General features: G+C 38.9%; 1 protein-coding gene across 1 annotated transcript; it reads left to right on the top strand.

Annotated features, from left to right (window-relative positions):
• Positions 1-1061: 1061 nt before the first annotated feature.
• Positions 1062-4863, top strand: LOC139129230 (Golgi-associated plant pathogenesis-related protein 1-like). The gene is made up of 6 exons (XM_070694873.1): positions 1062-1118; positions 1910-1943; positions 2336-2497; positions 3504-3773; positions 4089-4167; positions 4408-4863. Exons 1-6 carry the CDS (start codon positions 1062-1064, stop codon positions 4574-4576), a joined length of 771 nt encoding a protein of 256 aa, XP_070550974.1. The 3' UTR covers positions 4577-4863.
• The last annotated feature ends 7277 nt before the right edge of the window (positions 4864-12140 follow it).

Below are 12140 nucleotides of genomic sequence, written 5' to 3'. Positions count from 1 at the left end.
AGTTTTCTTTCACTGAGAGATTTAAAATGAGGTCAGATCAGAAAAGAATTGTAAAAGTTTGACAGCGCTAATATGTGTCTCCGAGAAATTGAATTCGAACAAATGAAAGCAAAATGCGGGAATTTGCTTTAGAAGTAGCTCTGGGTATATTGGGCTGAGTTAAAAGCTCGTAAACGATGGATTCCTGTCAGATTTGCTGATGTAATGGGGTAGAATAACGACTTTTGTAATTTTTACACACACATGGAAAATGTGACAATTGTCTTGACCCTAAGCGTAATATATGCCTGCAAGTAAAAATCTTGAAAGGATCATGTTAATTAAGATTTTCGACAAGTAACTCATACAAATATCTAGTATAAAAATTGCATTAATCGTAAAATCATTGTTTTTTTCCAACTTTCTTAATCTGTTGATCTACGCCTAGTCCAATAATCAGGAGATTATAACATCTAGTAACTCAAGTCACTTCGATATGTTCATTGTGTAGAACAAAACAGATAAAGGAAATTTCAAACGAAATTAAAACCGCAGTATAAATGTGTTTCCTTGTCTGTTCTTTGAGAAGAAACGAAATTAGTGACCGTCAACTGAATTTGAACTTACAGAGATCTTCCACAAACAAGCGTTTGGAAATTTCTATGTCATTTTGCTCTGTTAAAAATCATTATACTTGACTTCTAAACCAGGTGCCTTTCAAAGATATTCTAGGCTAGCTTGCTCATTACAATCTTGAGACTACTGAAACTGTCAATTCAAAAGTAATAGCGCATTTTAGCATATTGTATCATCTCATTTGCAAGACTTCTCAATGCCAAAGATGCATCGTTCCATGTTTTCACCTATTGGCTAATATGATGACGAAGTGGCGATAGGACTGTCACGTGATAAATTAGAGGTAGATCGTGAGATTACAAGACCAGTGTCATATATCTGGTGGCAATCAATTGTAGTGCGCGCACTTGAGTCGGTAGATATCGCATCAACTTAGTCGCACTGTAAGATCTAGCATCAACTTAGTCGCATTGTATAAAGGAAAAATGGTTAAAACATACGCGAACATGCCTTGTCTAGCTGCGGTGTTGATAGTGCTCCTGACCGAGATATTCGTCGCTGAGGTGAGAATTTTACTTTCAATCATTCAATTGTTTTTTTTTTCAGACAGTATATTATGACTTTGGAATTCCATTATGAGTTACGACGACAGCTGCATCTCTTAATTACTTCTAGATCATGCATCATTGTGTGAGAAAAAAATCGTAAAAACGTACGCTTTTACCAACACGCATCGTCTAGCTGCGGCGTTGATCGCGTTCCTGATCATAAGATCCGTCGCTGAGGTGAAAATTTTGCGTTCTTTCAGACCGACATCATAAATCTGGAGTTCCCTTCTGACTTACGACGATCACACCATCACTGAATTAATTATTCATGCCTTTCGTACGATTTGCAATGTGGTATTCTTGTGAATTACAAAAAAGTCTTAGAGTAATTAAAACAAACTTAATGACGCTGTTAGACTGCCCCCCCCCTCGCCTGTTTTTTCTCTGCAGCTGAGTTACTGGCCAAGTTGAAGAGTAGGCCAAGGCGTTCACCCCACGATATACGCAACAGCCTACCACTTAGCGGGACGGCCACGGTCTACTGATTCATAGTCCTTCGATTTATGATATGTTCTGATATTTATACGCCCGCAGACTTGTATCATCAGTTTTACCTTGTTTATATATTTTTTTAAAGATAACCCCAGTTATTTTCTTTCTTTCATTTCACTGCCTAATTCAACGCAAGGGTTTTGGTACAGGGCGTATCAGAAAGATTTCAAAACGAGGTTAGTATCACAACTTTGAGCTGCAATGAGTTCCTGCTGGGCAAGAAAACGTTTTTTTGTGTGCGTGTGTTGTTGTAGGCAGCATCGTTGAGGGCGCTAATGGCAAAGAATGGTAATATCTTATCAATATCTGCCGGTGGCTAAGATTCTCTTGTTAGTACAACGACAGCGAGACAGCAACGTTTTGTTAAAATAATTTTATTTAGATAATTCATTTTCTTCGTCTAAAATAATTCGCCATGAACTTAGCAACATAAGTGTCTTTAGAATATTTTAACCGCGTACTGTGGAGGAGAGAGAGAGAGAGAGAGAGAGAGAGAGAGAGAGAGAGAGAGAGAGGAGAGAGAGAGAGAGAGAGAGAGAGAGAGGAGAGAGAGAGAGAGAGAGAGAGAGAGAGAGAGAGAGAGATTTCATGTGTGTTTTAATATATGCATGTGTGCAATTTTTCAAGTTGGTGTTTAGGGAGAGAGAGTCAGTGTTGACAAGGTTATTTTACTTTCTCAGAAATAGGAAATGGCGTCATTTACGGCGAAGGTGAATGTGCCGTCGTCCATCCCGATCACCCTTTGCAATGTGAAGACCGTAGTGGTCACTGTATGTCCCAAGATCTAATGTGTGATGGATTCATCGTGTGTGACAAGGCTGACGATGAGAAACAAGAGTGTGGTATGTACAAACGTGTATTTACCTACAGCAACATTTATGGAAAGCTAACTTAGCATTGCCTGGAACAATTTGAAATGCTATCGCAGTAATATTTCAAAATTCAGCAAAAAATATAACATGTCGAAAACACTTGTCGACTTCAAAAATTTTATTGGGGGCGGCAAAATCCAGGGGGGGGGGTCATTGTAATTTTGGAATCCTCAAAGGGGGGGGGGGTCATCGCTTTTTCAATGGTATTAAAGGGGGGGTCACCATATTTTCAAAAACATAATACCTACAATAAAGTTCAGTTAAAAATTGCCTTACAGTTGTCCTAATTAACAGACGTTTGCATGGATGTTGCTGAGAAGTTTGTGCACTGGCATCTCTGCTACACGAATAAAGTGCGCCGCGTACCGGGGTTCAAATCCAAACCGTGCGGGTAAATTTGTGACATATGGGTTTTGGTTATTTTTCAGCCGTGGGGGGGGGGGTCATCGAATTTTTTCGTATGACAAAGGGGGGGGTCATCTTTTTTTCACGAAAAATGCAGGGAGTCTACATATTTTTGAACACCGGCGACAAGATTTTGCACGCCCCCCGGCCGTAAAACTGAACGGTCCCTAATCATCGTTTCCCGTGCCCAGTTCCAATGCAATGTTTACATCCTATCCTCAGATTTACGTCTTGTAAGTAGCGTGATCAGGAGAGAGAGGAGAGAGAGAGAGAGAGAGAGAGAGAGAGAGAGAGAGAGAGAGAGAGAGAGAGAGAGAGAGAGAGAGAGAGAGAGAGAGAGAGAGAGAGAGAGAGAGAGAGAGAGAGAGAGAGAGAGAGAGAGAGAGAGAGAGAGAGAGAGAGAGAGGAGTACCCTTTCGGTACGGAGTACGGAAACGTTTCCCGGAAGGGAGAAGTGGAACTATTTTAATATGAAATTTGTCCTTCTTGGCATACAAATAGCATGCAGTATTTTCCTGTAGCATGCCGCGGCGCGATTCTCTCTAATTATTTTTTCATCATTTGCCATCAGGTTGGGGAGAAACTGACGCCAAAGGTTGCAAAAAACCGGACACTATCGGCAACACGGGTGTGGACGATCTGAAACAACAGATTCTCGAGGCCCAGAAATATTTTCGGTGTCTGCACGGAGTCCAGCCACTCAAATGGGATGACGAGCTGGCTGCAGCGGCCCAACATGTCGCCGATGACAACGCGGCTCGGTTCGAACTCGAGCACTCCACCATGAAATACGGCGAGAACATTGACTTCATCGGTCTGTCCAGTGGTGAGGGCCAAACAGGTATTTGATTTGCCATTGTTTTGTAGAATTTCCTTTGCAGACAATATTAATGGCATTTATTATAGGGGTAATTACGAATTGAAACTAAAACAGACCAGCGAACAAACTAGCAAACAACTTCTCAGAAACATAGTAGATGTATAAACGTATGCATGCATATATACATACGTACTTACATATTATATGAATAATAATATACAATGCTATATAATTATAATTGTACTTACGTCGCAACATTATCTCGTTGATCATTTCACTCTCCAATCAATTTATGGTCACTACCTCTCACTTAAACTTGATATCTTTATTTCCAAGGTTACGGTTACACTCTTCATTGGTACAACGAAATCGCAGAATATAAATGGGGGAACTCCCGACCTTATGGGGCCTACAGGTAATTGTGATAATTTGGTCCGCTGTGATACAGAACAGGGTCGACCAGAAGTTGAGCGATGAGTAAAACGAACGGACACACAGACAAAGCGCGAGTCAAATTTCAAACGAACAAATGCAGCGGACGAACAGACTCGGGTTAAAAAGTGCTCATGATTGCTCATATTCTGACAGACGGTGATATCCAGCCTGTGAAGGTTAAAGGTTGTCTGTACTATTTCTTTTTTTCTTATCTTTCCAGGACATTTCACACAGTTGGTCTGGAAGGACACAGATACCGTGGCTGCGCGTTCGCCACCAGTCGCACCGTAGACTCCTTTACGTACTACTTCGCCGTCTGCGAGTACTGGCCTCCAGGCAACTTCTTGACTACCGAGGCATACCAGAAGAACGTCCTCCCGCCATTGTAAATAACTTCATCACGTCGTTCGTATGATGTACGAAAGTTCTTTTCCATTGCGTTATGTTTTGCACTAGTGGTATCTACGACGAAATTGTAAACCATGTAAATACTTATAACTTTTTCAAAGCGGAATAGCAAGTTCGAGAGTAAGCTTAACTTGAATTTATCTGAAGTAACTTTCTTCGCTTACGTAGAGGACACTGAAAAAAGAGATATGTCGCTGTGAGTCTTAACTAATACGAGAAAAATACCACTAGTGTTACCAACACATTACCTCTGAAATTTGTTATCGAAAACTGCTATTACTAGAGTTACTGCCACTCGAACGTTTGTTTGTTGATTAAACAATTTCATGTGAAGAGAGCGTTATGATGTATTCTTATGTGTGAATGCTCTACTAGCCTTCATGGGTCACCCCCGTACAGTAATGTGCGATAAAAAGGAACACCCTCCCCCAAAACAACACTTAAACAAATGAAATGTAATGACTCGGATTGCATATTTCGCCTCCATTTCAAAGTATGTATGGGCAATCCAATTCGGCTATGGCACCTTAAAGTTACGAGAGCGTGATGGTGGTAGTGCCCCCGCCCGCTCTCAAGGAAATATTGTCCGCTGATACATCAAGCAATGCATGACTACGCCAAAACGAAATCGTTACGAATGTCTTTTTGCAAGAAATACATTGCCGGCTACCATTGAAAGAGTGCCTCGCCACTTGCGTCTTGTTGGCCATGTGTCTTGTTGGCCATATAAGCCATGGCGTACGGAAACCCACCTCGGCGTTCACAACTAGAATCGTTGCGTATCATTTTAACCCCCAGACTGAAAGATTCAGTCGTGTGCGGGCGCACTGCGACCTACGACCCTTTGGGCGCACTGCACTGTTCCCAACACAAGAACGGTGCTCGGATATGCCGAGATGGCTCGATTCTCTTCGCTATATTTTCCGGAAATAGCAGATCTTCGTTCCGAGATCGAAGAACACAACCCTGGTCTGATCCGGGAGCAGACGAGAACAAGATGGCGGAAACCAGCCGCGGGAAAATAAAATGTTAGTGCTATGTTGCTATTGTATGAAAAACGTCTCAGGATACAAGTCGAGATAGGTGAATTATTATTACAAGTTTGATCTTTCCCAAACATGTGATGTTTTTCGATTTTGATGTGTTGTCGAAAATGTTTGAGAGTAAACTGTTGTACAATACAACGAACGTCTTCAACGTAATATTTGGGTAAAGCTTATGTATGAACGCTACCACTATAGAAACAGGATCTCCTTTGTGACAGTTGTCTGTTGCCGTGACTAAATCACAGTTGTACCAAGTTCAGCCAAAGCGAGGCTGTGTCGTTTGGTCGTCAAGAACAAGAACAGCTATCGGAAGCTCGCCCTCGTCGGATGTTCTCCTGACGAGAACGGTACGCCCAAACGCACCCTTTAAGTTGCAGTGCGCCGGAGCGCCCGCACAAGACTGAATCTTTCAGTCCATTCTACCCATTATGGACTTAAAAAAACAACCTTAATACGCTAAACCACATTACTCAACTGTACGGTAAGATTGCAATCTCTCAATATGCAGGGAAACATAACGAGGATTAAGGTAAGCCTAAATGAAGAATCAAAGAATCAAGAAACAAAGAAGCCTGGGATTCATATTCGGGGAAAATATATTAACTTTAAAATTCGCTACAAAAGTATTAAGCGATGCCCTCGTTGAGGGCGAACGGCAAATCCATCACTGTGCGCATTGGCCAATTCTACACATTGGCACGTATGGAGTCAATCATTTGAGAAGCCCACAGTGTTGTAAACCATTGATATCCAGTGCAAGGTCCGACATAAATCGGTAGTCGTTCCCAAAAAAGCTTTATTGACCGAGTATTGTAGTGCCTCTTTTTCAATCTCCGAGGTTGGACATTTAACTTGACTTGGCTTCATTCACAAACATCGCTAGAGGATTTCAAAATGGAAAGATTCCGGCACCGATATCACTTTTTTTCTGGAAAAAAAGCCATTCCACAGAGAGCTTGATCCGCTGAGTTTACCAGGGAAGCTTATCTGTAATGCACACTTGCCTATGTACAGACATAGCATTTAAAGTCAAATGATACCCCATGCCAATGATGTAGGAGGTTGATACATGCATATTCGGTATTAGAACTGTGGGTCTCTTCCACAAGTATTCAGAACGAGTAGTTTTTAACCATTTGAGCGCCAAAGTCTATTTTGGCCCCCTTTATAAAATAAATCGCACTCAATTTTTCTTAGATTTTTGTCAAAATTTTGAGAAAAAATCTGTAGCCAAAGAAATGTAATGTCCATTTGGTCCAAAATTAGAAAAAAAGTACAGACAAATTCATAAAAATTGGTAAAATGTTGCACTAGAATTTTGGCGGGAAAAAATTACAGTGATGGCAACAGGGTCTAATGAGTGGACCAGTTGACATTTGCAACGGGTCCTCAAACAATAATGAGATGGCATTATTTTTGCTACTTTTTAATTTTATGAGCACGCAAGTTTTTAGTTACTCTCTTTCCGGACTACTCTTTTACTCATGGCCATTTCATGTAACAGATATTAGAATAATTATGTCACACATTACATGACTGCTGGGGCAGAAAACGTACACATATGCAAATATCTTTAATGTTTGTATCTACATGCTGCATTAGGTTAAAACTCCGTGGCAATATTGTGTAAATAAACGTTCATCTGCATGCGTTGTACGATGTTAAATATTAAAAAGCTCCACCATACTGGAACCAAAACATATGTGGGCGAACATTAATCTTCTGATGGTACAATAGGTGTTTTTTCTCATTCATTTGTGCTCCAAAACATCCCTAAAAATCGAATGGGTTAACCCTTTTGCGTATGTGAAATAGACAATATCAGGCACTCACATTACCATCAAGCTATTAGTACACGAACGACGTACGCTGAGCTCATTGCACTTGGGGGTGGAAAAAGCACAAGGACAGTGCTGTACTATCATAGCTTTTGATCTACTTTGTAAATAAAGTAAACGCAAAACACTACTTCTTATATTTTCCAGTGTACGGTTGTGCCATGGAGTGAAAATTACTTCACAGTTACATCAGATTGTAACATCGGGGAAAATTTGCTGTATAATGTAGTGTGCACCTCGAAAGCAAAATACTTAACTTAAGCGCAAACTTTTCTACTGGATACTTTTGACCATTCTCTTACCAAATCTAGAATAAAAAGTCGAGGGTCTCTATGCAAAATTTGGAATTGGTACTAACGAGACAAAGTACCCAAGATTTACCGATATTTGAAATTCAAATTAAAGGCCATACCTGTGTTAACTCTTTGGTGAACAATAACATTTTCGATATTCGAAAAACTAAGACAGTGAAACATAACTTTTCTAACTCCAAGAGCTTTAAAGGGAGCCTCAACAAGTGGTAGATTAGAAGAGAATTGTGTGTCTTTCAGAGCTTGTCTCCAATCTCCGACGCGCGTTCTGCCTTACGGCAAATTTACCATCCCGCCTTGACATGAAATGGCCAACAACATAGTTCACTGAACTTTGTTAAGAAATACTGCAATCTTACATAATAGTTTGGCGATTTTTTGCTCACGTGTTTACACACGTGAGCATATGTCGCAGCGATGTCTGTGTGTCTGTGTGTCTGTGTGTCTGTCTGTCTGTGTGCTCAATATCTCAAAAACGGCTCATCAGATCAGAATCAAATCTGGTACATAAATTCAGCTTGCAAATGGCAAGAATTGATTAGTTTTTGGTGGGTGTGGCTTGCTTACTTTTTGCTCATTTGCATAATTAATGATTTTAGAAAAAACAGATATACACTGAGAACGACTGCACACAATTTGATGAGATTTGCTACAAATGTTGATCACATCAAGATATATCAGCTCTGAAAGTTATTAAGGGGTGACATGAAAGATAGTTACTAATTTGCATATTTAATGAAATTTACTAATTAGGCATATATATCTGAATTTACTCGATCAAAATTGACGAAACTTGGTATGCATATTGAGGATACTATGATTTAACATTACTGAAAGTCATTAAGCATTTTTACTTCATCCAAATTGCAAATATGCAAATCCTAATTTGCATATTAATGACCTTTTGAAATTAAGGATATATATTTGAATTTACATGACCAAAATTGATGAAACTCGCTATTTACATTAAAGATACTATGATAGAACATTATTAAATGTCATTAAGCATTTTTACTTAAGCCAATTCCTAATTTGCATATTTTATGAATTTTCCTGATTAGGGGTATTTATCTGAATTGACGAGACCAAAGTTGACGAAACTGGCTATGTACATTAAAGATACTATGATAGAACATTATTGAAAGTCATTAAGCATTTGAACTTTAGCCAATTCCTTATTTGCATAGTTAATGAACTTTCATAATCAGGGATGTTTATCTGTATTGACTAGACCAAAGTTGACGAAACTTGCTATGTACATAAAGATACTATGATACGACGTTACTGAAAATCATTAAGCATTTTTACTTCACCAAGCTCTTAATTTGCATATTTAATGAATATTTGAAATTAGGGATATACATTTGAATTTACATGACCAAAATTGATGAAACTTGCTATGTACATTAAAGATACTATTATGTAGGCTAGCATTATTGAAAGGCATTAAGCATTTTTGCGTCAGCTAATTCTGATTTGTGTATTTAATGAGCTTGCGTAATTAGGGATATATACTTCAATTTATTTGATCAAAGTTGGCATAACATGCTATGTACATTGATGATTGTACCAGGTTATACCAATATTGAAAGTCATTTCGCACTTAAGTTTTCGAGTCAGCTTATTTATAGTTTGCATATCTAATGAGCTTTCAAAGTTTGAAATATATAGTTTGAAGGACTTGACCAAAGGCAATTACACTTGCTATATAAAGTGGTGATACAATGACAGCAGTCAAAGAAATTAACTATTTCTATTTCAGCTAATTGCGTATTTGAATACTTAATGACCTATAAAGTTAATCTGTGGTGAATATTGTTCATTATGTTGATCATAGTACTTTCAATGAAGTTGCAAACATGTGGCAAAAGTTCAAATTTATACATAACTTCAATATACCGGTATAATGAAACACGTGAGCATTTACAGTTCATATCTGGTTAAAGGTAGAAACCACGCGACACCACCTGGAAACCTAGGAAACCAGCTGGAAACCAGTCAAATCCAGCGTAAACCAGCGTAGGCCACCCATTTCAAGAAGTGAAGCACCTGAAATTAGCACAATAAAATGGACAAAATCTAATTGCAAACCCCACAGAAACGCACACAGAAATCAGCTGAAACAACCGAGCAAGACGGGTCGTGGCAAAATCCTATGTATGGCATCAACAAGTTAAGGGGACCTACTTATCTCATTGACATAAGCTTAAATGTCGTCTCATGCAGGCATTCCCCCAAAGCTAAATGTAAGATACCTTTCAATTATGTAAGTCTGCTGAGCAATCGTTGAAAATTAGTATTCAGTAACAGACAAGCACATTGGGAGGGGGGGTAATTATTTACGGCCCTGGGGTCGGAGGAATTTGATGGGAAACGCCAAAATTCCGAGTAACCATGATGAATTTGAGTATCTCCTCTGCACTAGGTAGAACTGTTTGAAAATAACATTTTACACTAATTTTTACATTTTTTGCATGATCAGGAGTGTTTGAGTCACAATATTCAACAATCAATGACAATACATTATGTACCTTGTAAAAAAAACAGTTGTCAGTTTGCATGAGATATCAGATCAAAGGATCTACAGGAATGGAAAATTGTGTCATTATCTGAATTAATTGGAACTAATTTGGGATAATTGGATCTTCATGTTTTTCAAATTTCTCAAAAATATTAGGTGCCCTATAGCTGAATGTTGAAATATCACAAATTACTCATAAAAAGAAGTGTGTAACTTAAAAAGAAAAGCAGGTGAGATTACATTTGCAGATTAAGTCGACATTACTTCACCATCCAATTATCCTAAATTACTTCCAATCGTGTTAATGATGTGTGGAGTTGCTTTCCTTTTATTCCATTGGGATGAATGTTTGCTGTCAGAGGAAGACATGTTGCAGGATTTTTCGTTTATGACAACGGGTGTTATGCGCACGCTACACGATCAGCTGGTATATTTACAGAACGAAATGCCCTCACAGGACAACTTATTTTCTACAGTTTTTTTTTCGGACGTTGTCAATGTTCCTGCTTTTTGCTAATCGAATACTTGTCGTGTCCGTAAATTGCCCGACATGTGTTCCTCTTTCGGCTGGGTAGGAAATTGTCATTCAACATGATACAGTTTGGTCGAAAATGAATAAGAAGAATGTGCATCACATAATCGACAAGTGCTAAATAACACGACTGGAACTGATTTGGGATAATTTGATAGTGAAGTCATGTCTGCAAATGTAAGCTCATCTGCTTTTCTCTTTAAGCAATGCACTTGTTTATGTGAGTAATTTGCAACATTGAGCAACACGGCACCCAAAACTGTTGAGAAATTTGAAAAATATCGAGATGCAATATTCTCCCAAATTAGTTCCAATCGTGTTAAATGCCTTTATGTCCTGTTCATCACACTTAGATAGAATAATGATTTGATAATATTTACATTGTGACTGGGGACTGCAACATTGCCAGAAAAAGTAGAATTGGGCCCTTCAAACTTGGCATTGAACAGTACGAACAATATATCTACCGACCTTTGGTGGTGCGTTTCTGTGGAGTTTGGAATCAGAGTTTGCCTCTTGGTACGTAATGTACTCGTTTCAAGTGGTTCACTGCTTGAGATGGGTGGTTTATCCTGGTTTACTTGGTTTCCAGGTGGTTTGCCAGGTTTCGACATTCAGGTTTCGACATTCAGCAAACGCCGCCAACAACTTTAAGTTCACTGAACTTTGTCAAGAAATGCGGCAATCTTACATAATAGCTCAATGTTCATCCACTATTTTCGATGGCATATTAAAACGGGGTAGTTGTGTTACTGATTACTCCTAAGCTTCGTAAAACCTTCTCCCAAAAAATATCCACTGGAATAGTGAGGTTTTTAGAACCCCCCTGCCGATAAACCCTTACATTTTTTTCTTGCTCAGCTTCGCATGTGTTGCTTATTCATATTTGTTGAACATTTTCAAAGACTGCGTAATGCTTTCAACGTTTATCAAATGTAAAGTTGTATCATCTGCATAATTCCTAGCTTTTTCTTGTTTGTCTGGCAGAATGTTAACCCTATGCTGTCATCTTTTTTCAATATTTTTCGACAGCACGTCTGCTTCCATAATATACTGTAGCGATGATAAAATCATCCGTAGTGACTAAATTTGCATATAAATTGTTCCGACCCAATCGTCTCTACTAGCTTGTGTTGTGTTCAAATTATCTTGAAGGGTGCCATTAAATTAAATTTACATATACCAATTTTGTCACCTTTGGCTTGAGGGAGCATTATCATGTTTTTGAAAGTTATTGAAGGGGTCAGACTGTTTTAATTTTCCCGGAGGTTGGGCGCGTCAGACACTTCTTTAATGT

Source organism: Ptychodera flava, chromosome 3 (genome assembly GCF_041260155.1).
Source record: "Ptychodera flava strain L36383 chromosome 3, AS_Pfla_20210202, whole genome shotgun sequence".
Taxonomy (NCBI): Eukaryota; Metazoa; Hemichordata; class Enteropneusta; family Ptychoderidae; genus Ptychodera; species Ptychodera flava.
Note: the sequence above shows the minus strand (reverse complement) of the source record. Positions and strands in the feature narration are given on the sequence as shown.